A 27,581-nucleotide genomic window follows, 5' to 3' on the forward strand; every position below is an offset into this window, starting at 1 on the left:
ATGCAATACCTCTATTCCAACTAGCATATTTTTCTTTCTTCCACTCTCTCAGGCATACCCTATTTTATTTAAAAATGAAGTCAATTAAGAAACTCTACAAAATCAATCAGCCCACAGATCAAGCTAGAACTCTTGTTCTTATTTAATGTTTATTAAGGGCTCATCATCACACAGTATTTTTCTATTAATAGGTCAAATACACAAAGTATCATGCTTGCCTTCATTCTATCATCGGGATCCTACATAGTGTAGTGCTCAACCAAAGGGGAGAGAGAAGGACATCCACCTCTTCAAACAAAGGGTCTTAGCAGTCTTGGCTGAAAAATGAAACTTTCATATTAATTTATGAAAGTCTGCAGTCCACACCAATTGTCAGAGTTTAAATTGATCTGAATTGAGGTTATTAACTACAATTCTTATTCTTCCCATCCAACAGGTACAAGAACATCTCCAACAAGGGTACCTAAGGGTGTGAGCAGGCAAAGGGCTAAAAGCATATATGCAAGCTGAAATGATGTGTACACATCAGATTTATGATGGTTTGGCTGGATTCCCTTGTACATAGTGTATACAACAGAGAGACATGCTCACACACACACACACAAAACCTCAGGTAAACACAAATTTGAACACCATTATGATTTTCTGATCAGTCCAACCTACTGTCAATCAGAGTTGGACAAACAATCCCAGCCCTAGATTTTCCTGTTTCCATACCCAGACCTGATTTACAATTTATAACTGCCAAACTTTGTGTCCAGACTTGTGGCTTGGAGGTGCAGTACATCGATGCCTGTCCACATTTAAGGTTAGATGACGACCCCTCTACTTTACTATTAGATGTGTCAAGGATCAGCAGCTCCTGAAATCGTTTTCCTGTGCCTGTGTAGGGGAGGGGATTCACGGCGTGGAGGGCCTGGGACAGGGAAGAAAGGAGCTGTCTCTGGGTTATCAGGAAAGGGACTAAACGTGGGCCCCACATCCACCTCCATGCCTGAGTTAAGAATCTGGAGCTGACTCCTCAGAACGGCTGTAATTGGTCCTTTACACTACTCATTTCCTCGGAGAAGCAGCGGTCAACTTCTATTAAAACTCCCGGTTGATAGGCGGCTTCCCTGCCCTGTCTTCCGGAGCACTTACGTTAAGGGGAAATCACTATAATCAAATCTCTACGTCTTGCCTGCTGCTAAAACAAGGCGCTTTCTTCCTGGGATTTTGCAGAGACGACTGATAACACACACAGTCTCCCTACACTCAAGCTCACACACACCGATACAATGTAACTCCCACAGCGTCCTCGCTCCTTTCTTCCCTCCCTCACCCCTTTCTTTCTCTCAAGGATTGCTGAACATTTTGCTCCAAACTCTCCAAGTCACCCACGTGTTTGTTCTCCCCTTTTGCTGTTCAATTTACTTCTCCACATGACGAAGAGAAACGCGAGTTGTTCTCAGGCTTTTAGCTGCAATCCTGGGACCAGCCTTTCAAACTCCCCACTCCTCCCTAGTCAGAGCAGCCCCACCGACCCTCCTCCCAATGGGGTGAGTGGACAGATGACTGGGTGCTTTCGCCGGTCAAATCCCGCAAAACCTTCACCTTCTCTTCTCCACCCAGAGCAAACTGATTTTGCCTGTTTAGTCTCACTAGCCAGGGTGGTATGGAAGTGGGTGGGGAGAGGGCTGGTGCGCGGCACAGAAAACTGGGAAGCGCGCGCACAACACACACGCGCGCGCGCGCGCGCACACACACACACACACACACACACACGGCCCCACTTAACATTTATGCAGTACTTTTGGAGGGTCCCTTACACACACCTGAGTAGAATACTCTCAGTAAAGGATAGGCACACCCCTGTTTGTCCTCCCCCAATTTCCAGACTAGCATTTGACCCTGGGTCTAGAATTGGTGGTGATAAGCCGACTTAGATGGAGTATTTGAGAAGAGGGGAGGTGACCCTTTGCTTGAATGGGGGAGGGGGCGCTCTCCACTCACCGCCTGAGTCCCTGGAACGAGGAGGGCCAGGACATCCTCGATTTCTTCAGGCCGGGCCGGTGGCCGGTTTCCACCGCGTAGGAGGTGCGGTCCATGGCGCGACAGTACAGGTAGCGCTCGGTGTCCGAGTAGCCGCGATGCCGGACGCGGCCGGTGGCCCCGCTCGAGGCGTAGCGGCCGCGGGCAGCCCCGGTTGGCGGCGGGGGCGGCGGCAGGGGGGGCGGTGGCGGCGGCTGTAGCGGACACTGGGGCTGGGGCTGGGGCGAGGGTGGCGGCGGCGGGGGCAGGTGGTGATGGGGATGCAGGAGGCGGAACTGGGGCTGCCGGAGCGGGTACTGATGGTGCTGCTCGTGCCTCCAGAGATGCTTGGGGGCTTTTAGCGTGGACCCGCCGGCGCTATCGCTGCCCTCTCCGCTGCCCGCCCGGGCCGGCGCGCTGCTGCCCTCTGCCTCCATCCTGACTCGCGGCTCCGCTCCCTGCTGCCCAGCCCGGGTTCACCGCCCTGGCCCGAGCGCCTTCCTGATGCTGCTGCTGCCGCCGCCGCCGCCGCCGCTTCTGCAGCCCAGCAGAGGCTGGTGCTCAGCTTCTCACTTGAAGGCGCCAGAGCCTCAGGGCTACCGAGAGGGGGCCCTGACAGCGGGAGGGGTCACAGAACGCGGCAGGGCTCCTTCCACCGAGGTTATGGCAGAGACGCGCTCCCGGGCTCCCCAAGTCACCAAGACTAGGGTGCACGGTGCCCGGTTTCGCCAGAGGTTGGTCCTTCTTCCTCCCTTTCTTCTTCCCTTCCTTTCTTTGGGCGCCGGCGGCGAGAGCAGGGATTCTCAGCAACTCGAGCTGCAGAAGCAGCAGCAGCAGCAGCGGCGGCGGCAGTGGTAGCCGCCTCCCCGGTCCAAGGCACCGGAACCCTGATCCCAGAGCTGCTGAAAAGTTGGACAGCTCCAGGCTGGCACGCCGGAGCTGTGACTTTCTCCAAAACCACTCCAGCCAGTCAGGAGTCAGACCTGTCCTCCTGATCCTTCCCCTCGTCGTGCCCGCGCCTCCCTCCCCCACACTGCTCCTCACTGCCCCGAGGCTTCCTCTTCACCTCCGCTTGCCTCAGTGCTCTGCGAGAAATGGAGTTTGGCCATTCCTGGCTGGTTCTCAGAGCTTGTTGACGATAAGCCCCATGCTGGCGCTTCCAAAGATAAGGAATATGACCTGGCAAAGTTGCCTGGAATATTGTCTATGCGCGTCGCTGAAAATTTGGATCTGGGTGAAGATCCAATAGTAAGATTAATTCAGTCTCTTTCCCTGACATAGGATAAAACATTGTGTGGATCTTTCCCATAGCAGGGAGAATGCCCAGTGTTTCCTCTTGAAGATCTTCCTCCAACCTGGCCCCGAGAGTGGTCCTCGCTGGAAATCAAGGCGAGTCGTCCTTAGTTGCAGAGCCATGGCTGAGCCCGCTGGCCAGAGTTAAGGTTGAGGCACCTTTTAAATTACAAACCTCTGATTATCTTTGGTAGTCTCTACCTTCATTGCCTACTTGCAATTTGCCTTTCTGCCACTTCCAGCAGAACACAGCTCTATTACCAAAGTGTTTTAAAAACATGTTGTATCAATATTCACAGAAATTCGAGTCCTATGAGGCACTAGAATCCAAATTCAACTTCTGTCTTCCTTTAATTAGCATTTTCCTGCAGTGTCAAATGTTTTTAAGAAGCCAAGAGGATTTCAGAGCAATATGTAGACACTTTTTTCCCTGTACCTTTTTAATTTTACCACATTAAAGATCAAATGCAATTTGCTTACTGTTAAAATAATTCTAGAATTTTTCTTTGTGAAAGTTACCACAGTACCATCTATTATTTGAACGATAATATATTTAGGACTCACAACAACTTGTTGGCTGTGTAATTATTCTATTCTTCCCACGCACTCAGTCCTAACATAATTTCATAGGTACATTTCATGCATATCATGTAATGGATGCTAGAGTAACAGAATCAGGAACCATGTCTCCAACTCTCTAGACTGCTGAAAATTCAACACTCTCCACATAGTGTAGGTGCCACTGGGAAAATAATGCCAATGAAAATAAGTGCTCACTTTGCTTATTAGCAAGAAAAGTCCGTGAAATGTGCAAGTGGCAGGAGAAGGCCCCCATCATCTCTTCATGCTATTTATTTATTTATGGTTGGAAATATACCTTTCCTCCATCAGTTTAATATGAGCCCTCTGCTCATATGCAGACTACACACCAAATCTGAGAAAGGTTGTGTCTTAAGAGAAACAAGGCAGTCTCCTAAGCACCACTCCCCACTGTACAGGACTAAACCATACTTTACAAAGGCACTCTTTTTGCCCCTTTGCAGATACAAGTGTGACTGGTGGCAGTGGTCAAAGTATTTTCCATGCCTAGGAGGGCACTAAGTCAGTATTTTCCCAAACAGAAAAGGAGAGAAATGGAAGTGTTCTGCATATAGACTGCCTTTTTTCTTTTAATTCATTGCATTATTAACATCCGAAACCATTTTAAAGAAGTATACAAATTTCTTCTTTCCCCTGAAATGCTTGCTACCTTTCCCCTCAATATAACTGTGGCAAAATACCTCTATCTGAAACTCTTATTCTAATTTCTCATATACTAACACAAGTAACTTATAATTTTTTTCCAGATTAAATTGGAATAATTAAAATCTAACCTGATTTTCACTACCAATTTACTCCTTCCTTTTAACTCATGAATACTTTATTTTTTCTATATTTTCCATTGACTTTTAAAAATTCTTTGTTTTGTTTTTACTATGTAATTGCAAGTCAGGAACATTTTAAAATAGAAGAAAATAATTTAATATGTTTCCAACTTGTAGAGTTTTTAATTTATCTTATAATTCCAACAGATTATTGATAGTAATAGTTTCTTGTGTGATCTTTGAGGTTACAGCTTGAGTTCCAATCTACCACTTCCTACCCATGTTACTTTAGCTAAATTATTTACCTTCCCTGTCTCTCATATGCAAAGCAGTACTAACATTACCTACTTCACTGAATTTTGCAATTATTTAATGAAATAATACTTAGCACAATGCCTTATATGCAATGAATGTTTAATAAAGGTAGCAATTTTTATTATTCCTGCCAGACTGGGAAGAATCCTAAATATCTCTTTAATCAGTAGTTCCCAGCCTTGGCTGCACCCAGGGAATATCACCTGGGGGAGCTTGAAAAAAATGTCTGATGTTGAACCCAGAGCAGTGATTCCAAACTTTGATGTTATCAGAATCACCCGGAGAAGTAATCCAGCAAACAAAGACCCAGGCTGCTTGAAGCAGGATAGGGCTTGAGGCTTTATACTTTTACCAAGTTTGTGAGAAGATGTTGCTTCAGGGTAAAGTTTGATCATCATTACCCTGCCTAGACAAATAAAACCAGTATTTCTAGGGGAGGATCCAGGCATTGGCATTTTAAAAACTCTTCAGGTGATTTCATACATCAGTAACTACTGATCCAGACTTACTCTCTCATTATATGGTTGCAAAAACACTGTAGATACTATTAGTTGACTCGCCCTTGTGTCTCAAATACTTCTAGGGAAATCCAGCTTGTAAGCAAAGTTCTCATGAAAATATGCACTTAATCTGTTACTCTAGTTGCCTCTATGCTAAAAGAAAATCTTACACCGTTGAATATTGAGCATTCCCAGCCTTCCATTTAAAAACTCTTCTCATTAATCTAGGTATTTCCTACTTATAATTAAATCAACAAAAATTTAAAATATTCCATCTACCCATTGGTTTTCCCTGCTTATACGTTAAATAAATTATTCATTTTTCCCACTAGTTGACCATAGATTTTGGAGTTTTATGGGCATAGTCTGAGAGAGATTTTGTGAAGCATTGGGTTTATATGGGGCATCCTTAAAAGCTATCACTACTTACCATTAGCACATCTATATAAAAGGTAAAAATCAAGTAAATGATCAGTATATTTTTCCTGAACAAACTTAAATAAGCAGTTAGTTGGTGTCATTACCATGCGTTATGTCATTACCACCCCCACCCTTTTCTGCAAATGCATTTCAAATCTGTCCAAAAGTTACAATCAATCACTCAATGTGCTTCTGGGCAATTAACAAGGGAGAACATTCTTGTCAATAATGATGGAGAGTTCTGGCAGAAGTGATGTCAATTAACAGCTAGCAGAGAGCAAGCACCATTTCTATCCAGAACATAGATTGAGATGGCAAGTGGCAGTAACTAAGGGTCCATTTCTATCTTGGTAATGGGAGGAAGATTTTTTTTTTCACTTTTTTTTAAATTATACGTTAAGTTTTGGGGTACATGTGCTCAACATGCAGGTTTGTTACATAGGTATACATGTGCCATGTTGGTTTGATGCACCCATCAACTTGTCATTTACATTAGGTATTTCTCCTAATGATATCCCTCCCTCAGCCCCCCTCCCCTCAACAGGCCCCAGTGTGTGATGTTCCCCTCCCTGTGTCCATGTGTTCTCATTGCTCAAGTCAATGGGAGGAAGATTTAAAGGAGACATTCACTTTGCATACATTCTATGTATACTTGAGCACATGAGTGCTACTTCATTTGTAAAGATGGCCATTTTGATGCCCAACAGTCAGCTTAAAATTGGAAATTTTCATCATTAGATGTGTTACAAAAGGCTAAACTCCTGTCTAATTACATATCCAAAAGGCATTGAAAGTCTCAGATTTCACTTAGGTCTTTAATGGTGAGTAGAAACAGGCTTTTTGGGTATTTCCTTGAGATATATGAAACGCTCTTAAATTTGTCAAAACCTTTACATATACAAGATAATAGTGTCAGTATTGCCACTATAATTACTAGTATTAAAGTTCTATCATATTGTTTCCAATGTAGTATATTAGGCTGCTTTTCAGTAATTTTTGTGTAATATGAAATAAACAGAAATATGCAATTAATATGAAACTAAGAAATGTTGTACTTGAATATCCTTGTCTTTGACTAGCACACTAATGCAAATTTAGCAGCACACTAATCTCCAACTAGTTAGAGGCTCAGTATCACAAAATTAATTTTGTAGCTTTCTAATGATACCATTCCACTTGTCAGCTCAAGGTAAAAATATTGCTTACCTACTGTGTGCTAATTCTCAGGACGACTTTGATATTGCCTTCACAAACATGCACAAAAAATTACTCTCCTCAAGGAGTTTTGTGTCTTGCAGAGGAAATAAATGAATAAGCAACTACAATTTGGGAAGATGGGGGAATAGATACACTGATGCAGAGATGTAGTGTCTGCTACTGTCTGCTTTGAAAACACAGGAAGAACATCCAACTCTCAGGGTTCAGCGAGTCCTCACCAAAGAGAGAATGGCATCTAATCTGAGGCCAAGACCTCAAGTGCACAGTGAAATTAACTACTATCAGTATGTGTGAATACATATGTGTGACCACGAATGTGTGTATGTCTTGGGGAGATGAAGGAGTAAAGGCATTCTGGGTAGAGATTGGCGCAGACAATAACTTAGAGATGAGGGATATTATGGGGCATCGGACATTCAGAAAATGGCAAATAATTCTATAAACCTGTGAGGACAGCTGAGCAATAAGCAGAAGCCTGATAAAGAATAACTTCTTATTCCGTGTCCCCTAAAGGCAATGTAGTGACTTTGTATACATTATCAAAAGGACCCCCTTCTGGGTGGAGCAGGTTTTAAAGTTGATGAGTAGGATGCAAAGAGAGGGAGAAATAACGGATATGACAGAAGGAAGGAAAATAACAATATGTTGTCCCTGAGAAGATGGGGTTGGGGGGCATTGAACTGCAGGGCACAGATGGAAGCATTTGCCCAAACTAGAGAAAAACCAACATTTCCACTGTTACAGGAAAAGAAGGGGTAAGGATTGATTCAGATGGAATAAATTTTATTGCATTTATTGAACAATTAATATTGGATATTCTGATTCTGGCAAACATTTTCCATACATTATTTGATTTAGTTCTTGCAACAATATGATTTTTTTTCTTCACATTTTAACATTATAATGATCAGGATGAGTCTTTCAGTGAAGACTAAAGAACTGTGCTAGTCCTCTGCCAATGTTGAGAATAGCCCGTGTGACTCTAACTCTACATAGAAAACACCTGTTCACCTGATTGTCTCAACATTAATTCAGTCATTTAACCAATATTTATAGAGCACTTAATATGTGCCAACCCTAAGTTCTGGAGATAAAAAGTCAGTAAAGAAAAGTTGTGGCCCTCCTGTTCTAATTAAAAGAGATAAAATAAACACCTAAGCGCATATATATATATATGTGTGTGTGTGTGTGTGTGTGTGTGTATATGCGTAAGTGGTAAATATACACACACAAACACACACATATATGCTTAAGTGGTAAATATATATATATATATATGCTTAAGTGTTTATTCTGTCTCTTTTAATTAGAGACATATAAATAATATGTCAGATAGAGGAGCTCAGTACTATGAAGCAAACTGAAGCAAATTAAGAAGTTGGAGTGTGATGTTTGGGAGTGCCATTTTGTATTGGCTGGCAAGGAAGGCTTCTCCAAAAGAGTAATGGTAGAGTGGTCTGAAGGAAGCAAGGGAGTAAGCCAGGACTCCGGGCTGTGGGAAAATCAAGTGCAAAGACATGGCAGCCAGCTTGTTATGGCTGAGTAATAGTAAATCAACTGGTGGCCTGGGATGAAGTCAGGTGAAAACTGTTTGGAAATGAGAACAGATCAAGGAAGTCCATACTGGTCATGGTAAGGACTTTGGATTTCTGACTTGTATTCATATAGCTACAGATTGATGAACTTTGCACTTAACCAAATTAAGACTATTTGGCTGGGCGCGGTGGCTCACACCTGTAATCCCAGCACTTTGGGAGGCCAAGGTGGGTGGATCACTTGATGTCAGGAGTTCAAGACCAGCCTGGCCAACAGGGTGAGACCCTGTCTCTACTAAAAATACAAAAATTATCCAGGTGTGGTAGTGCACAACTGTAACCCCAGCCTCTCTGGAGTCTGAGGCAGGAAAATTGCTTGAACCTGGGAAGTGGATGTTGCAGTGAGCCACGATTGCACCACTGCACTCCAGCCTGGGCAATAGAGCAAGATTCCATCTCAAAATATATATATATATACACACACACACACACACACACACACATGCACACACACACATATATACTATTTACTTAAAATGTCTTCAAAAGTTTACACCATAATTATTAATACCTCATTGAAGAGCTAAGCTATTTTGTATGTAGGAAGAAAATTAAAACATGGGTGGGAGACAAACATGTACAATAAGTGAAAAAATATTTCTTTCTGGGAGAAAAACTGTACTTCCATATCTTATTGAAAAGCAACAAGATATTCATAAGAATGATATTGGAAGCTGTATATTCTTTTAGCATTGAAATGACTACAAAATCATGGCCAGTCACACAGCAGCAATACAGTTAAAATGAGAAGAGATTACCAAATCCCTCAGAAGATGTCATAGAAGTTTCAAAGTGACTGATTTGTGAGACCTGAAGAATGATTACTCAGTTGCTAAATGTCCATCTGTCACAAGCTCTTAGCTGACTTTTAAGAGAAGATGTTTAACTTTTTGTGGTTGATAATTACATTTTTAATAAAAATGAATCAATATGCTTTGAAATGTCACTCTTGATCTCAAAAATGTAAAAGAGATTATGAAAGAGCTTGTCACTTTGAAATTAGGCCCAACTACCAAAGGCTAAAACTGTGTAAGGATCTTTAGATTCTTAATGTAGAAAAGATTTAATCTTATAGCTTGAGATGATGAAAAGTAATGTGGTAGGTAGGCATTGGTAAGGCAAAATGTATGCATTTTTAAATGACTTAAGAAAATGTAAATTTAAACTAATAGTTCTCATTTTTAAAAGTTTCTATTAAATTGGCTCAACTATTGTAATTAATGGATTTCTTAAAATAGAGGAATTGTAACAGCAACTATTTTACATATGAGGAAACTGAAGCATATGGGGACAATTACTTAACTAAGGTCAGACACCTGCTGTTTCAAAGCCTGGATTTGAGCCTCGTCAAGCTAAGTCCAAAACTTGTGATCTTGCCTGGAATGACAAATGGGAGAAATTAAACATAGGCCTTTTGAAAGTAAAATGCCAATTGATGAGTTATTTAAGAATACCCGTCGATGGGTGGTTTAATATTTCAGTTAATATCATCCTAGAGCTCTAATTATGTATTAAACCACCCATTCACTGATATTATTAGAATAGTATTAGAGTATTCATGCAAGGAAGGATTTGTTTTAAAGATACAAAAGCAGTTACAGCGAAAGACTGATACGCTATACTAACATTTGGAACTTCTGTTCAAGAGTGATCAAGAAAGTGAGAGACTAAGTCATAAATTGGAAGAAAACATAGCAACCCATGTAACTCTGAAAGGACTATTTCAAAATAAGTACTCATATAAATCAATGAGAGAATAATGGAAAAATAGTCAAAATACATGAAAAGGCATTTCATGGAAAAGGAAAGCAGAATGGTAATTAAACAGATGAAAAAATTGACCAATCTCATTAGTAATCAGGGAGATGCAAATAAAGACCACAGTGAGAGGGCATTTTATGTCCATGAGGTCAGCCAAAAGTGAAAAGCCTGATGACACTATGTATTTGAAAAGATGTAGATCAATGAAAACTCATATACTGCTGGTGGTAAAACAATTTACCATTATCTGGTAAAGGTAAACATTCACATACACTACAATTCATAATTCTACTCCTGGGTACACAGCACAGAAAATGTCTTACATGCAAATACACACACACACACACACACACACACACACACACACACGCATACCAGACTGTTCATAGCAGGATTCTACACTATAACACAAGCTAGAAACAAACTAAATGTTTAGCAGGAAAGAATATTAGCACAAATGTTACATCAGGAAGCCATGAACAACTACAAAAAGCAACCTGGATGAATCTTAAAATGCCCTGCTGAGCAAACAAAGTGAGTAACAGAAGACAACAAACAGAATGTCATTCTTGTAACACTCAAAAACAAGAAACAAGTAAGAAAACAAACAAACAAAACAACCCCTAGAAGACACAATAATATATTTTGGTGTAGTGCTTCTCAAACTAATGTGCCTGTAAATCAACAGCAATTCTTGTTAAAATACATATTTTGGTTCAGTAGGTCTGGGGCAGGGCTGAAATTCAGTATTTCTAATAAGCTCCCAGGCAATGTTCATGCATAGATCTGTGGACCATACTTACATAGCAAGATTTTAGAGGATACATACGTATAAGATTTTTAAAAAGTATTAAAAATGGAAAGGTTATGCAATTCACGAAATTTCAGATGGTTGTTACCCAGTGAGTGGTGAAGGAAAAGATGGTAACTGAGAGAAGGAAGGAGCTCACAGGTAGATACAACATATTGATAATATTGCAGTTCACAAATTATATGCTCTATAACCTACATATGTTATAATGCTGAATATTGTATAAGAAAAACCATAAGGACAATTAAAACTCACAGGGCAGGGAACTCACATCACCACCAGCAGAAGAGATTAAACTAAGTGAGATAGGAGGAAGCAGTAAGCAATGTGGAGTTGAATATTCCATTTTCAGAAGAGAGAGCTTCAGGCCAGTCGTCAACACTGTATTTGTAATCTCCCCAGATTAAATAACTGGGCAGACTTTTAAAACTGTTGTAGCACGAAATTTGGGGAACCCAAATAGAACTCTGAGCTAAAAATAACTACAGACACCTTTAAAATAAAATTGATCCTCCTCTCAAAGTTTAGTTTTAAAGTTTTATAGTTAAATAAAGTTAATACCAAATTAAGATAAAAATGTTTGTAAAGTGGTGTGTGTAGCTCTCAAATCTAAGGTAAATCTGTTCCATTCTTTGGCTGCGAGTTGCCCAGTCCTGACACACATATATTCCTAAATATCTATCCCCTACATCCTTTGGATGTGCAGAAACTTTTCTTGGAGTGAGAAAGCAATTTTATGTCTCAAATATCTGCCTTTAAAATATAATATTCCTTATCATCTAACATTGTAGCTATCAGCAAACATCACAGCAGGAATTAGTAATAACTAACAAGAACTCAGGATAGTTGCCTAAGGATTAGGAAGTGGGGTTTGCAGGCAAGAGAAGAGAATTACTAGTTTAAAATAGAAGATGGAGAGTGACAGAGAAAAATTTTCTATCTTCTCAATATTATTTCAGGTTCTTCAAACTGTTCTGATGTATAAAATATTGCAATACATCTCTGGATGAGGCACTCACCTAATGTTTAGCTGCTCTAAAGGGTGAAAGGGGTAAGACAGAGAGGGCAGGATACCTATCAGGTTGGTGCAAAGGTAATTGCGATTTTTGTCATTGAAAGTAATAGCATATACACATATTCCATGGTGTATATGTATTACTATATACATATACACCATGGAATACTATGCAGCCATAAAAAAGGATGAGTTTGTGTCCTTTGTAGGGACATAGATGCAGTTGGAAACCATCATTCTCAGCGAACTATCGCAAGAACAGAAAACCAAACACCGCATGTTCTCACTCATAGGTGGGAACTGAACAATGAGATAACTTGGACTTGGGAAGGGGAACATCATACACCGGGGCCTATGATGGGGAAGGGGGATGGGGGAGGGATTGCATTGGGAGTTATACCTGATGTAAATGACGAGTTGATGGGTGCTGAGGAGTTGATGGGTGCAGCACACCAACATGGCACAAGTATACATATGTAACAAACCTGCACGTTGTGCACATGTATCCTAGAACTTAAAGTATAATTAAAAAAGAGAGAGAGAGAGAGAGAGAGAGAGAGGAAAAAAAAATAGCAAAAACTGCAATTACTTTTGCACCAACCTAATAAATTGACAACTACTACTTCTTGGGTTTACTATAAACCAGGCATTATTCCAGCTGGTTTTCAAAAATTAGTTTATTAGTACAGATAAAGAAACTGAAGCACACAGAAGATGGTAACTCATTCAAGGACACACAAACAGCAAAGGCAACGCCAGGATTACAATGAAGACTGCCAGTTTCAAAGCTCACACTTCAGTCCAGTGTTCCCTGCCTGCCTCTCTGCAGTGTCCCAGTGTCTAGTTCTCTGTAAGCATGTCTTAGTCTGTGGACATTGTCAATTTCCTCATGACTGAAATCAAATGTTCTATTTAAGAAGATGGGTATAAGCATCGGACAGAACGAATCTGAATCCTCAAAATTTGCATGATTTTTTTTGCCAAGTTTTACAGCTTTGCTGACCCTTAGTTTCCTCATCTATAAAATAAATTAGTGACAAAATGTACATGATAGGACTTTGTAAGAATTATATAAAGTAATCTATTTCATGCACTCAACAAGAATTTGCTGCTGCTGTTATCGGTATTAGTATTACTAAATCCTATTATAAATCTAAACTGAAGTCTGTCTTTACTTAAGATTTTGTGCAAAATACTATGCTTTACCATGTGCATTTTACATAGGTATGTGTGTAGATATATATGTGTATGTATACATTTTTGTTTCTTTCTTTCTCCCTGACTCCCCTGAATCAGGCTATTAAATATGGAAGCACATTGAAAGGAACTCCAGGAGCCCAAACTAGAAACCTTAAATAAATAGAAGAAGGGGAGTTCCTCTCCCACTTTGCTAGAATAAAGTCATTCTAGGATTAGTCATCCAAGTTTAAATTCATTAGCCTCCAAGGGGTCTGTGAATATTTTTAGATAATTATCCAAGACCTCCAAAATGCAATTTCTAATATAGCTATAGCTGTCATGAATTGAAAGATGAAAAAGTCTAGCTCATTAGATCAAATGGTGTCTCCTCAAGTGTTAACAAATGTGATACTTTTCAGCTTACCACAATTCTCCCTTAAGATCTGAAGTAAACAAGACTTCAAAGGGGCTCCTGGCATTGAGGGAAGACTAGCTTCTTAATCTGTCCTCAAGGAATACATGTTCCTTCCAAAAGAGGCAGGATAGCTACCTGGGGAACACTCATAAACTAACTCAAATTGAGCTCAATTATTCACATTTTTTGTGAATGCAAAACTTTTAATGAATAATACAGTTTTTTTAAATATTGGGAAAAGATGCTGTTTATTTTGATGGAATTGTTAAATTTCCAAGTAACTTGGTAAGTAAAAGAAAAGAAAATAAGAACTTCAGGAAAGGAAAAAAATATACAGAATTCACAAGTCAAGGCAGACTCTCCAACACCTTAGTTTTTAATGTTTTTGCTTGCTTGCTCTGTCTTCTTACAGACTTGACACAGTGATACAAGATTTTATTTATTTTAATCAAAGTAGTTTTGACATAGTATTTGGAGGAAGGAGAAGAAAGATATGAACCATTATTTTCCTCAGCATGACACTACCATTTAAATAAATTTAAGATCCATGGTCTAATATTACCAAGGCTGAGTAGTTTTCCCCCTGGCTCAGTGCATGGAAAACAGCATATTTTCTTCACGCATAAATAATAGAAATCTCATTTTTGAACACAGTGAATTGTTCAGAATGCTTTGTGGAGTGTGGCAAATGTAGATCTAGATTTATTTGCAAGTGGTCCCTGTGTAGATTCAAAGATGTGGACTAATTGACCAATTATAAACCACAGATTGGGCTAATTGACCCAGTTCTTCTTTGATGTTGGTCAAGTAACTTAGAAATGATGAATCTATTCAGACAATGAGCCAAATCAGTAGTCTCATCACAGTTAAATATTCTTCATTTTTAAAAGTATGTCATTTATCATGTTTATTAAGAGAATGGGCATTACAGCCAGAACGTCCTGAGTTTCCGTTTCAGCTCCAAGACTTTCTAGATGTGTAACCACAGATGGGTTACATTAACCTCTCTGTCAGTTTTTTCATCGATGAAAATAATAGAGTCAACTTCGCAATGTAACTGTAAAGATTATATGAGATAATAGATGTAAAATGCTCAGCACAGTATCTGTTACATAAATAATACATGTATACCTAAGTATACACACATAAATACATTATTATATTCCATATATGATGTTATACATATGATTTAGGAAATTAGAGAAGTAGAAAACCAAGAACTCCCACAGTACCATGCTAGGTGTAGTGCTTTTGAAAATTATGAACTGTGTTCAACTAGTAATAGGGCTGTGCCTTTAAGTCAGCAATGAATATTTTAGTGAGATAAACAGCTTCTATATCTTAAGACTGAAACTAGTTCTGCCTTCTTCTCTCCTTTGTTTCTACTTTTATTTCTATTCCATATGTGTTTCCTGGCAAAGGAGAAGGGAGAAAACAGATGTTTACTGGAGGGTCTACTATGTCAGATGCTGCTGCAGTGGGCACTTCACTTATGCTATGGCATTTGATAGCCATGGCCTTTTTATGAAGAAAGTATTGTTATTCCTAATTTATAGATGAGGAAAACGTGTCCTCATCTCATAATTAGAAAATACTGGAACTCCATTTTTAACCACTATTTAGGTACCTCCAAAGCATTTTATATTTCTTTAAAGAATTTGCCAGATACAGTGTGGGTCAGATTCCTATCTATTTTTAATCTAGAACCTATTTCTCTAGGAAACTATGCTAGAGATAGTAGTTAATTTCCCAAGCCAGAAAAAGTAATTGGCCTTCTAAGCCAGCCTTTTCATTCACAATAGAAACAGCATATACTGCAATGAAACAGGAGCAGGCAAACTGTGGCTATTAGACAAATTCAGCTCACTATCTGTTTTTGTAAATAAAGTTTTATTGGAACAAAGCCAAACCCATGTAATTACATAAGTAAATGTCAATGACTGCTCTCATACTTCAGTGGCAGAGTTGAGTGTGACAGAGACTGTATGTCTCACAAAGTCTAAAATATTTACTAAATGGATCTTTATAAAAACAGTTTGCCGACCACTAATGAATAAGAAAATATTAGAATAAAAAAGCTCAATGTCACTGATCATTAGAGAAATGCAAATCAAAACCACAATGAGATACCATCTTACTCCAGTCAGAATGGAGGAGAAAAACGACTATTTATACACTGTTGATGGAAGTGTAAATTAGTTCCACCATTGTGGAAAGCAGTGTGATGGTTTCTCGAAGAGCTAAAAACAGAACAACCTCAACCTAGCAATCCCATAACTGGGTATATACCCCAAAGGAATATAAATTGTTCTACCATAAAAACACATGCACGTGAATGTTCCTTGCAGCACTGTTCACAATAGCAAAGAGATGGAATCAACCTAAATGCCTGTCAGTGACAGATTTGGTAAAGAAAATGTGGTACATATACTCCACAGAATACTATGCAGTCATAAAAAGAATGAGATAATGTCACCGGCAGGAACACGAATGGAGCTGGAGGACATTATCCTTAGCAAACTAAGGCAGGAACAGAAACCCGAATACTGGTCCCTTTTCTCCTAAATCTTGCCAGCATCTGTTATTTTTTTGACTTTTTAATCACAGCCATTCTTTTTTTTTTTTTTTTTTTTCCGATCTGGCAGCTATTCTTTTTGAGACAGAGTCTTTGCTCCATCACCCAGGGTGGAGTGCAGTGGCGCGATCTCGGCTCATTGCAAGCTCCGCCTCCTGGGTTCATGCCATTCTCCTGCCTCAGCCTCCCGAGTAGCTGAGACTACAGGCGCCCGCTACCACGCCCGGCTAATTTTTTGTATTTTTAGTAGAGACGGGGTTTCACCGTGTCAGCCAGGATGGTCTGGATCTCCTGACCTTGTGATCCGCCCATCTCGGCCTCCCAAAGTGCTGGAATTACAGGCATGAGCCACCCCGCCCGGCCAATCACAGCCATTCTGACTGGAGTAAGATGGTATCTCACTGTGGTTTTGATTTGCATTTCTCTAATGATCAGTGACATTGAGCTTTTTTATCCTAATATTTTCTTACTCATTAGTAGTCGGCAAACTGTTTTGATAAAGATCCATTTAGTAAATGTTCTCATTTATAAGTGGGAGCTAAATTATGAGAACTCATGGACACAAGGAAAGGAACAATAGACACTGGGTCTACTTGATGGTGGAAGATGGGAGGAGGAGGGGAACAGAAAAAATAATTATTGGGTACTAGGCATAGTTCCTGGGTGATGAAATAACCTGTTACAACAAACCTCCATCACACTAGCTTACCTGTATAACAAACCTGCACATGTACCCCTGAACCTAAAATAAAAGTTAAAAAAGAGAAAATACTACGTGACAAGTTCTATCATGAACAAACCATCATTTATAAATAATATTCTCTCTGTGTTTAAATATTCCCTGTCATCTTTGAGCGAAAAGTGAGTACTAATGTAGCAAAAGATGATTTCAGCAGCCTCCATCAGCCCCAGAGGGGACGAAGGTGATGAGAGCTGATCTGAATTCAAGGACCTCGTTCTGACTGAGGAAGTTTACTCCAAAGCAAGAGCTATTCTCTTTACAGCTCCCGAACATGCCCAGCACAAATTGCCATTTTTTTCTCAGCCTTCTTTTGCTTGTCCTCTTAGCTGAAACTTCTCCGAAGTCCTCATTCTTTTGTCACTATTTGACCTCCCTCTTCCCTTTCAGAAGGTGAAAGCATTCCCTCTTTCAAAGCAAACATCCCTTTAAACATAAAGGAATATTACTGTTATTTGCATTGAACTGAAACTGATCTATATATAATGTTTTAACTCTTGCCTGAATTTCTTTGCCTTTTTTCTTCTGTTGATGAAATTAAAGACTTCGCAATTTCAGCAATTTTAGGCAATATTCATGTTAAAACAACAACAACAACAACAAAAAAAAAAACATTTCCAGTTCCTAATAGCACATTATGCCTCAAATGAACTATGAAGGCAATCTATACAAGTACTCAGATGTCATTAATGGAAAAGGCAAGCAATTTGTTCACATGTCTAAATGAAGGTATTAGATAAACTCAAACTTTTTTTTAAAAAAAGATGGAATTACTTTTGGAAAAGTTGCTTGCTTTTGATTATTGGTTACAGTTTCCTGAAAACCAGTGGAAGCAGCATCCACTGTACCCAAATTTGCATCAACCTGAAACTGAAATAATTCCTCTGACAATTATAATTTCTACTGAAAACTTTTCCTTATACATTTCATCTCCCATTCTTGTTGACTTAGTGATGCAAGCTAGAACCTAGCCATAATAGCCTTCTCAAGATGTTCGTATATGTTTGTTCTGGAAGGTATTCAAAATACGGTCCATGATTGTATATTTTATTCACTATGGACTATAATTCCCGTAGCTATATTGCCTTAACCAAGAATTGCGGTTCATAGTCTGATGGAACTATGAAAATGCTCTAATATATTCCCTAGAGTTGGCTTCTTAGCTAAATGTGGAAGATTTAGATAATTGAGAATTCTACATCTACTTTCAAAAGGTAATGATTAAAGAAATCCAGAAATCTTGACTAAGAATTATTAAATCCATGATGGGGAAAACTAATTATTAGAATACACTTGGAAATAAAACAAAGTGGTAGCTTAATATTTTATGGATTTCTTTCCTATTTATAGATATTCCCATACCAATCATTTGACCTTATATTTTCAACTTTGTTTACATTTTTGCATTATTTTTATTTGCGCTGACTTTTTAAAGTAAATTAAGTGACTTGCAAATCCAGTTACATTAACAAAAATATCAAATATGATAAATACATTAATATCATTTAAAACTATGTCTTCCCTTTGATTTTGTATACACAAACATTTCTAGGTCTTATCTATTCTTCCTTCACTATATCTCTACCAACTATCACTTTCTTTTCGTTCCTACTTCCAAAATTATAATACAAATCTTCACCATTTCACTCCTGGATTATTGTGACAGCCTTCTAATTTAGTATTATTCAAAATGTGGCCTGAAGACCATTTATATCAGAATCTAACCCTTGTTAATAGGGAGATTATGAGTCCTCTCCAGACTTGCTGAACCAGAATCTCTGGAGTAAGGAACAGGAATCTGCAATTTTAACAAGCTCCTTAGGTGGATTCCTTTTTTTTTTTTTTCTTTTGAGACAAGGGGGTCTTGCTCCATCACCCAAGCTGGAGTGCAGTGGCGCAATCATGGCTCACTGCAGCCTCAATCTTGTGGGCTCAATTGATCCTCCCACTTCAGCCTCCCAAATAGCTGAGATTACAGGCACACACCACCACTTTTGTATTTTTTCTAGACATGGAGTTTTACCATGTTGCCCAGGCTCGTCTCAAACTCCTGGACTCAAGCAATCCACCCACCTCAGCCTCCCAAAGTGCTGGGATTACAGGTGTGACCCACTGCACCTGGCCCTTAGGTGGCACATTAAAGTCAAGAACCACTGTTCTGCTTTCTTCCTTTCTCGTTCTCCCTATTTTCAAGAAATTGTGCATATTTCTATCTGCTTAGTCATTCTAACATGCTATCCTTGTCCCCTGTAGAAAACCTTCAATGGTTCCCTATTATTCTCAGGATAAAATCCCAATGTCTTAACTTGAAAATAAAGGACCCACATAAAATGGTCAGAAACCACTTCTGAAATTTCACAAAGATGACAAACGAATTCCTAGTTTCATGAATTTAACCCCATTTTGAATGTCCCATATATACCCCCCACCACCGTACTTCTCTGCAACTTGGAACAACCTGTACTTATTCACTTCCAACTCATTCAACTCCAAACACAAGGCAATGTCAAATTTTTCCATGGTGCCTTCCTCGATCTTTCCTTTTTGGGAGCTCATCTACTTCATTGTTGCTATTATTCATATGGCAGTTTATCATACACTGCCTGTGCTGCCTCTTGAATTGTCATTTAATTTTTAATGTGAGTATGCCTGTCTCATTTTTGCACCTAATTGTGAAGTTCCTGAGTATAAGAATATTTTTTTTGTATTCAACTATGCTCCTAGCATACCTGTAGGCAATGAATAAATAATTTTGAAGTGACTAAATCAATACAAAATTGACAAAGTCTCTATTGATTTAACCCATTATTTAGCTGATACGGTTCATTGTTTTTGAATTGCACATGGTCTATTTTGACAAAAACAGATTTTCTTATTTTATGAGCTTACACCTCTCTCATGGTCACATACCAAAGAGCTATAACTACATTCATGACTACAAAATTGATCCCAAACGAGACAAAGTGCCAGAAATAGAAGCATCAGCTACTCTGGTCTAAACATTGTATGAAAGTCTTGTTGGCTGATTCAAGTGGGAGAAGAGCTCGAAGTTACAAGCATCATTTTGCTGTTTTATACCCAGTCGTGCAATCAAAAAGTGCCTCATTTATCAGTCCCCGCTCTCAACACAACAAACAGATGCTTGTAATTTGAATTGTATGACTCTCGTATCACCACCAGACAGTAGATCCTTGAAAGCAGTTTCACCCTTGATAGTTAAAATAGGATATTTATCTCCTTGCTCCCAAAGAATTCCATGTCTTAAATGTAAAGTCAGAATTTACCATGTAGTAGAATCCTTGGGGTAGGGTTAGGATCCACAAAACAGACTGCCAGAAACCAGATAGTGAACTAAGTGAAGGATTATCATAGGAGTAAAATGGCCTTTGTAAAAATTATAACGGTGAAAAAATTATGACAGAGAAAGAGATATGACCTAACAGATTCCATCTTGCTTTTAACTCCTAAGCTGTCCTTATTCATTCCTGGGCATAGGCCAAACTACCTTTGGGAAGAATTCATTTTATATTTTAACTCTGAAACAAAGATGATAATGATGATAATAGCCCTTTCCCGAAACAAACCCTTTTCTTGCCTGGGGACCAGACTGGCTGTTGTAGGATGAACAAATTTGCCACAAGATTAGAAATTGTGATTTAGGAATCATGCAGCTAGAGGTCACAAGATTCTAAACCTCCCCAATTGCTCCTAGGATAACATCACTATTGTAAAACCTAAGATTGGTGCTTGAGATATTTTTCAGACCCTGAACTCGATGAATCACCTGGCACCACCCAGATTGATAAACTGGCTCATCTGGTTTTGTATCCCTCACCCAGGAACCAACTCAGCTCAAGAGGACAGCTTCAACTCCTTATGATTTCATCTCCCACCCAACCAATCAGGACTCCCTGGCATCCTATCTACCAAATTATCCTTAAAAAACCCCAGTCTCTGAATTTTCAGAGAGACTGATTTGAGTAATAATAGAACTCTGGTCTCCTGTTCAGCAGGCTTTGTGTGAATTAAACTTTTTCTATTGCAATTCCTCTGTTTTGATAAATCAGCTCTGTCTGGGCAGCAGGCAAAATGAACCCACTGGGCAGTTACAGGAGCATTGGTTGACTTAAAGATTGGCTTATCCACCTACCAAAATCTAATGTCCACCATATTAAACACTTTAAAGCAATTAGAGCTGTCTTATTGAGAACACTTTGGACAATAATTGATAAACTATGTAACTGAATGATCTTTTGATGAGGTCTAATTCACACTATAATTCATTTTTTAGATGTTTAAAGTAATGTATTATGGTAATGCATAATGCACTTAGTTTCTATGACCAAAACATAGAAATAATTTCTCTATTTAAATGGGTAATTTATTTTTTTGTATAAATTATAATGATTTTAAAGCTTTATAAGACTCACAGTTTTGCTATTATTATTTAAATTTTCATAGAATATTCTTTTTCTAAACAATAAAGTACAAAGGGAGGAGGCTTTCAACTAATAGAAATTTATGTTCAAATCTCAACTCTGCAACTAGCAGTGTGAGTCTGAATGATAATTCCTACATCAAAGGACTGTGGTAAGGATATAATAACACGTGAATGTTGCTGTCTAGTTATTTGTTTGTTACCTGCTCCTTCCATTAGAAACCAATCTCAATGAGAGAAGAGCCTGATATATAGTAGGTGCTCAGAAATCATTTGTTGAATGAACATGATTAGCTTATTTTTCTGATAAAAAGATTTAAGTTAATTTTTCTATATTTTAATGGTAACTCACCTAAAATACTTGAGGAAAATATTTCCTGGGAAGGAAAACGTCAGGAGGAAGCAGAAACCATTCTTGTCTTTCTTCTTTCAGATGCAGGAAAGTAAGACTGCACTTGGTGATGATAGATGCATATTATCAACAAACTAATTGTGATCGACAGGGCTATCAAAGAGTAGTCTGGCAATGTCAAAAACACCTGGGCATGTAACTCTGAAGACTTACGACAATTAGATCAGTTAATTTTGTGTTTTTCAAATGGCCCATGATGTGGTTGGTGGAAAGTCTGTATTTGTTGGGTTCTACATTCTTAGGCCCCCTCATGGTTTTTAGTCACTAATACAAATATGAAAAGTAACAAGGATTACATCATTAATTTATTAAATACATAATTATTGAGCACCAACTAATTGCCCGGAAATGTTCTACTCATTGGGGATACTGTAGTGAACACAACAATCAAGGCTGCTACCCTCTGTATTTAATGTACCGTGATGAACAATAACACATAATAAATATAAAAACAAACACTTCAGAAAGGAAATAGTGAGGCATGCTATTTATTCTGAAAAATAAAATAAGAGATATGCTAGTAGGTGACTAAAGGCTGCTTTAGATTGGGTGCCAGAGAAGACCTCCCCTGAAGAAGTGTTCTTCAAGGAGATCTGAATGACATGGAGGAACCAGGAATACAAACATTGGGGAAAACGTCATGGAGGGAGCAATAGGCTAGTGTGGCAGTCTTGAGAAGTGCCTGGGCCAGTTTGAATGACCAGATGGTAAGCCATTATAGGGAAAAGAAAACTAAGCCAGCAATTTTCCAAGGGCATGAGGAATATTTCACTTTTTCTCATTTGTATATGGAAAGTGTTGGACAAGATAATTGCCAACAGTTATTATATACTAAAAAAATTCAGAAATCTATGGTCAAGATGGTTCTGTTAATCCCAACTTAACTATGAAACATTGACTCTTTCAAGTCCTTTAGAAGAAAATTCCCATAGCTTGGGAAGTTGCACTTCTGGCTGAATGGGGTTGTAGATGTGGCAGTTGTTACAATGCTCTGTTTAGAAAAGCTAACAGTAACACTTTTCATATATGTGAGAGCTAGACAAACATGTCTGAATTATGTATTAATATGACTTCCATTGGAGAGAGAAAAAGGGAGATATACAAAATTTAATACATGTAAATTAAAGCTTATTTTCTTTCATTGTGGTCCAAAACTTTAATTAGAAGAGCTTTGGTGGAAACAAGTCAGGTAATTAATTTTCATGGGATTAAAGATTCTAAATAGTCATAGTATAGTAAATATAGTATATTTGTATTTGTCTACCTCAGGCATAATATGTATATTTCTACTTAGAAATTCTGAGTTAGAATTGACATATTAACTTCCAATTAATGCAAATCAACTGTGAAAATAGCTTATGTATGCTTTAAATATTTAATATTTTAAAATAGTACAAAATGTAATGAAATAAACATGAAATATCAATGCTGGAATCAAGAACAACAGCCTTGAAGGATGACCAGAGAAAAATCAGGGATTTTCTTGGCATGAAATTGTAGTTTGTTTTTTTTCTCTCTCTTTTATTATTATTATTATTATACTTTAAGTTCTAGGGTACATGTGCATAACGTGCAGGTTTGTTACATATGTATACTTGTGCCATGTTGGTGTGCTGCACCCAACAACTCTACATAATTTGTACACTGCTGTATCCAACACTGAAAACCATATAATAATAAAAACCATCAAATCATCTCTTTATTTCATCTTCTTAAATATGGTTTAAGAACAGTCTGGGCCACTTTGAGTACAATATGTACATTTCTGTATGGAAATTCTAAGTTAAAATTGACATATTGACTCCCACTTGTGCCAATCAGTTGTAACATGATGTATTTCATAGAACTTATTTATTTAATGCATATGAATAACTACTACATGTCCTAGGTGTTAGAGTATGGCACAAATATAACAAAATCCCTGTCATCCTTAAAGTAGACAAGAGACAACAAATGAATACGTATTTTATCAGGTGGTGATAAGTTCTGTGGAGAAAAACAAAGATGCGGGGGGCAGTTAAGGAGCCTGGGAGAGGGAAGGAGCCTGGGAGAGGGAAGTGAGCAATTTTACAAGATGTGGTCAGGAAAATCCTCTCTGTTGAGATGATTTTTGAGCAGAGACCTGAGGGAAACTAGGTAAATGCATTACAGGAAGAAAGGATTGTCAGGACAAAGTCCTTGGGGCAGGGCAAGACAACTAGGAGGCCTGTGTGGCTGGAGCAAGTTGAGGGAGAGATCAGAAAAGATAAAGCCAGGAGGAACTGTGCGTGTGTGTGTGTGGTGGGGGGCGTGTTTGGGGGAAGAGGTTTTAACTTTGATTCAGAATGAGATGGAAGTCTTTGACAGGTTTTGAGAAGCATGGCATGGTCTGAGTTATATTTTAAGAAGATCATACTCTGGCTGCCATGTTGAAAACAGATGGTAGAATGGCAAGTGTGGAGGTACATATAGCAGATTGGAACCTATTTCAACAATTAAGAAAGATAACTGGCTTGGCCCAGGGTGGAAGAAGTAGGTAGAAGGAGGGGAAGTATAGTTAAGGCTTGGTTATAATTTACTGATAGGGGTGTGTGTGTGTGTGTGTGTGTGTGTGTGTCTGTGTGTGTCTGTGTGTGTGTGTAAAAGGAAAGAAAGGAAAATAAATTGAAGGTGTTTGGTCTTAGCAACCCAAATTATAGTGCTTCTGTTAAGTGAAGTGGGGTTTCTGGGGAAGGAGCAGGTTGGAAGATTGTAAATCCATACTTTGTTTTAGGACAGATTAAGTTGGAGACTCTATTAAAGCTTCAAGTAGAGTACAAAAACATAGTGTACTTGTGTTTGTCTACCATGAGTATAATTTGTACATTTCTCTACAGAGATTCTGAGTTATAGTGGACATATTAACTCTCTTTTGTGGCTGAAGCTGGAGAAATAGATTTGTGAATTGTCAGTCAATGGATGACCAGCTAGGGCAGAATGGAACAGTCTGAGGATTGAATTGGACAAATTAGAAGGAATCAGAAAAGGACACTGAAGAAAGGTGAGTCCACAGGAAGAAGAATAGAAATGGTCCCAGAAACCAAGGGAAGAGATGTTGCAATCACAATTAAGATTATTTTAAAATTTGTATTAATAACTGACTAGCTAGTTATTTAAGAGGACTCAACAACTTGTTGTGGCTGCATATTGGAGAACACTGGGAATAAGCTTTATAGCAGCTGCCAGTTTCAGCAGACCTTGGAAAGGAAAATGGTTTGCCTTAGTTTTACAGTTTGTTTTGAGAAAGAAAACCACTCATTTGTACCCTTTCTAAGTTGCAATATAAATGTCATTGTTCTTGTATTCTTCACAATAATGTCCATTAAACATGTATCTAGTCACATATTTTACCTCACTAGGGACTAAGGCATTGCATCATGTCAGGATTGTATTACTTTTCCCTCTCATATTCGTGTCTTACTCTTAATAGGAAATATGAGTAAATCAGGTATTTTTCTAAAGGTAATTTTCATTTATTTATAACATGTTTCTTTTTGGTGACATAAATTATCAGGAACATCATCACTCCAGAAAAAAATACAGTGGGGGTTCTTTTGTACATAATCCTTTGAAAACAACATTGGACTAAACATGAAACATACATTTATTTCTCTGAAATAATTTCTCTTGAATATTTCTACACAAATAATTTTTCCCCACATCTTTTATTCTGTCTTTAATCTCCTAGTCCCTAGAACTATCTATAACCAAGTTAGTTCCACTATTTAATCTCTACTCATCACACCACACAAACCCCAAAATATGGGTAGTCAGTCACAAAATACAATCTATGAGAATGCTTTATTTTCTGAACTTTTACATAATACTTGAAGGAGAAAATGACAATGGTGGCCCTCCCCTGAAAGCTGTGCTTCACAGCCTGCCTAATACAGCAAGACCTAAGGTAAGTGGAAAATAATCTGTGCAACAAGCTTACATGTCATCAAGAAATACTAATTGGCATTTTCTATAACAACAAAACAAAGATGTGTGTCTATACAACTGTATTACAAGAACGAGCTACTCTGCCCTTGACATATTTTAACCAGTAGCTTCATTAATATGAGAAAAGTTTTGGATTTGCTGCCAAGTTCATGCAAAACAAAAAAAAAGTCCCAGACATACAGTGAACAATAAGGCATATAGTAACTCTGGTCAAAACATGTGCCAACTGCACTTATTAAAAGGTAAACTGTAGGGAAATAAGAGTGCTCCCAGGGTAAAATCAATGCATTTAATAACTAGAGTCTGACAAGCCAATGCAATGTACATATAATTTAGTTTTAAACCCTACTTAAAACACCATTTAATCACACTGTTGTTTCACCATTGTTAACACTGATATTATGTTTGAAATATTTTTAAGAAATGGTTCTAGACATTGGCAACATTTAGTAAATACTTTTAAGAGTCACAGCATACATATTGGGAATATAGTGTTTTTTGCAAAGCTATGAGACTACACAGATTCCTTTTTTTTTTTCTTTTTTTTTTTTTTTTTTTTTAAGCAGAGTGTTTCTTTGACCATTTTGGCCAGGCTGGTCTTGAACTCCTGGTCTCAAGTGATCCGCCTGCCTCAGCCTCCCAAAGAGCTGGGATTACAGGTGTGAGCCACCACGCCTGGCCATGCTTCTTGAAGAAGTCTTTCATTACATGGCTGAAGGTCAAAGGAGGAAGAGAAAAACTAATGTACAGGTTGAATTCTACATTGACATCTATGACTGGCTAGCACATTTAGGGAGAGCATGATACTAATGAGAACAAAGTCACAGGCTTGATTCTGATATGTGTCATTAACCTCATTCTGTTTTATGTTTCCAAGCTGAACTCTAACCATCAACTTGTGAATCATGGCTTAACTGGTCTCAATGGGGAACAAACCACAGAGTGTATGGATCAACACGAAGCTATAACTGCTTTATGAAAAGAACTTTGCAGGGCACTGATCACCTTCTCTGACAAATGAAGGCAACTTACTACTTAAGAGCTACAAGAGGTAGTGAAAGGCCAGTAAACTGTGATACAGAAGACCTGGATTCCAATCCCAATTCTATGATCCTTAAATTTGTAACCTATAATATATCAGTTAAACTATCTGACTTTTAATGTCCTTATTCATTAATTATTTCATATTAATACTCTCCTAACCTAGCCCTGAATATTTAGGGTATCCAATAATATGTGACTTGGTCGCTCTTGTGTTTTAAGCTTTTAGTACATAGTTGACGCTTGCTTAATAAAATATTTGCTGAATAAATTGTTAAAATGAATTTGAAAGACTGAAGCACATTATTTCAATGTAACTTATTTAATCTAAATGACCATTTGTAGACATTTAATATAACCTAATATTCTTGTCAATATCTTTATAGATTCTGTTATATAAAAATAGATTATTTATTAAAATAATATAGAATAAAATGTTGTGATTGCATCTCTTTTCACAAACTGCTACAAATGTTTAATGTAATTAAAATGAGCTTATACAGAAAATCCAAACACA

At 38.3% G+C, this 27,581-nt stretch overlaps 1 protein-coding gene and 1 long non-coding RNA gene across 10 annotated transcripts in view; one reads left to right on the forward strand and one right to left on the reverse strand.

The window, feature by feature from the left end:
- PDE4D (phosphodiesterase 4D) overlaps positions 1 to 27,581 on the reverse strand; it is a 1,533,637-nt gene that overhangs the window by 922,211 nt on the left and 583,845 nt on the right. The window contains exon 1 of one of the 8 annotated variants that reach the window (XM_031666718.1): positions 1,993 to 2,973. The exons of the other annotated variants lie outside the window; for them this stretch is intronic. Within the exon in view, the coding sequence (XP_031522578.1) occupies positions 1,993 to 2,447 (455 nt within the window). The 5' untranslated portion in view covers positions 2,448 to 2,973. Of the gene's footprint in view, positions 1 to 1,992; positions 2,974 to 27,581 lie in introns of those variants that run through there. 8 annotated transcript variants of the gene reach the window in all.
- Positions 1,778 to 27,386, forward strand: LOC116275025. Of its 2 annotated transcripts, none has more exons than XR_004183960.1 (3): positions 1,778 to 2,102; positions 24,916 to 25,982; positions 26,901 to 27,386. It is a non-coding gene; the product is annotated as an uncharacterized LOC116275025 (long non-coding RNA). The 2 variants fall into 2 exon arrangements; XR_004183961.1 differs by having other exon boundaries at positions 1,778 to 2,076.

This window comes from Papio anubis, chromosome 5 (assembly GCF_008728515.1).
Source record: "Papio anubis isolate 15944 chromosome 5, Panubis1.0, whole genome shotgun sequence".
NCBI lineage: Eukaryota > Metazoa > Chordata > Mammalia > Primates > Cercopithecidae > Papio > Papio anubis.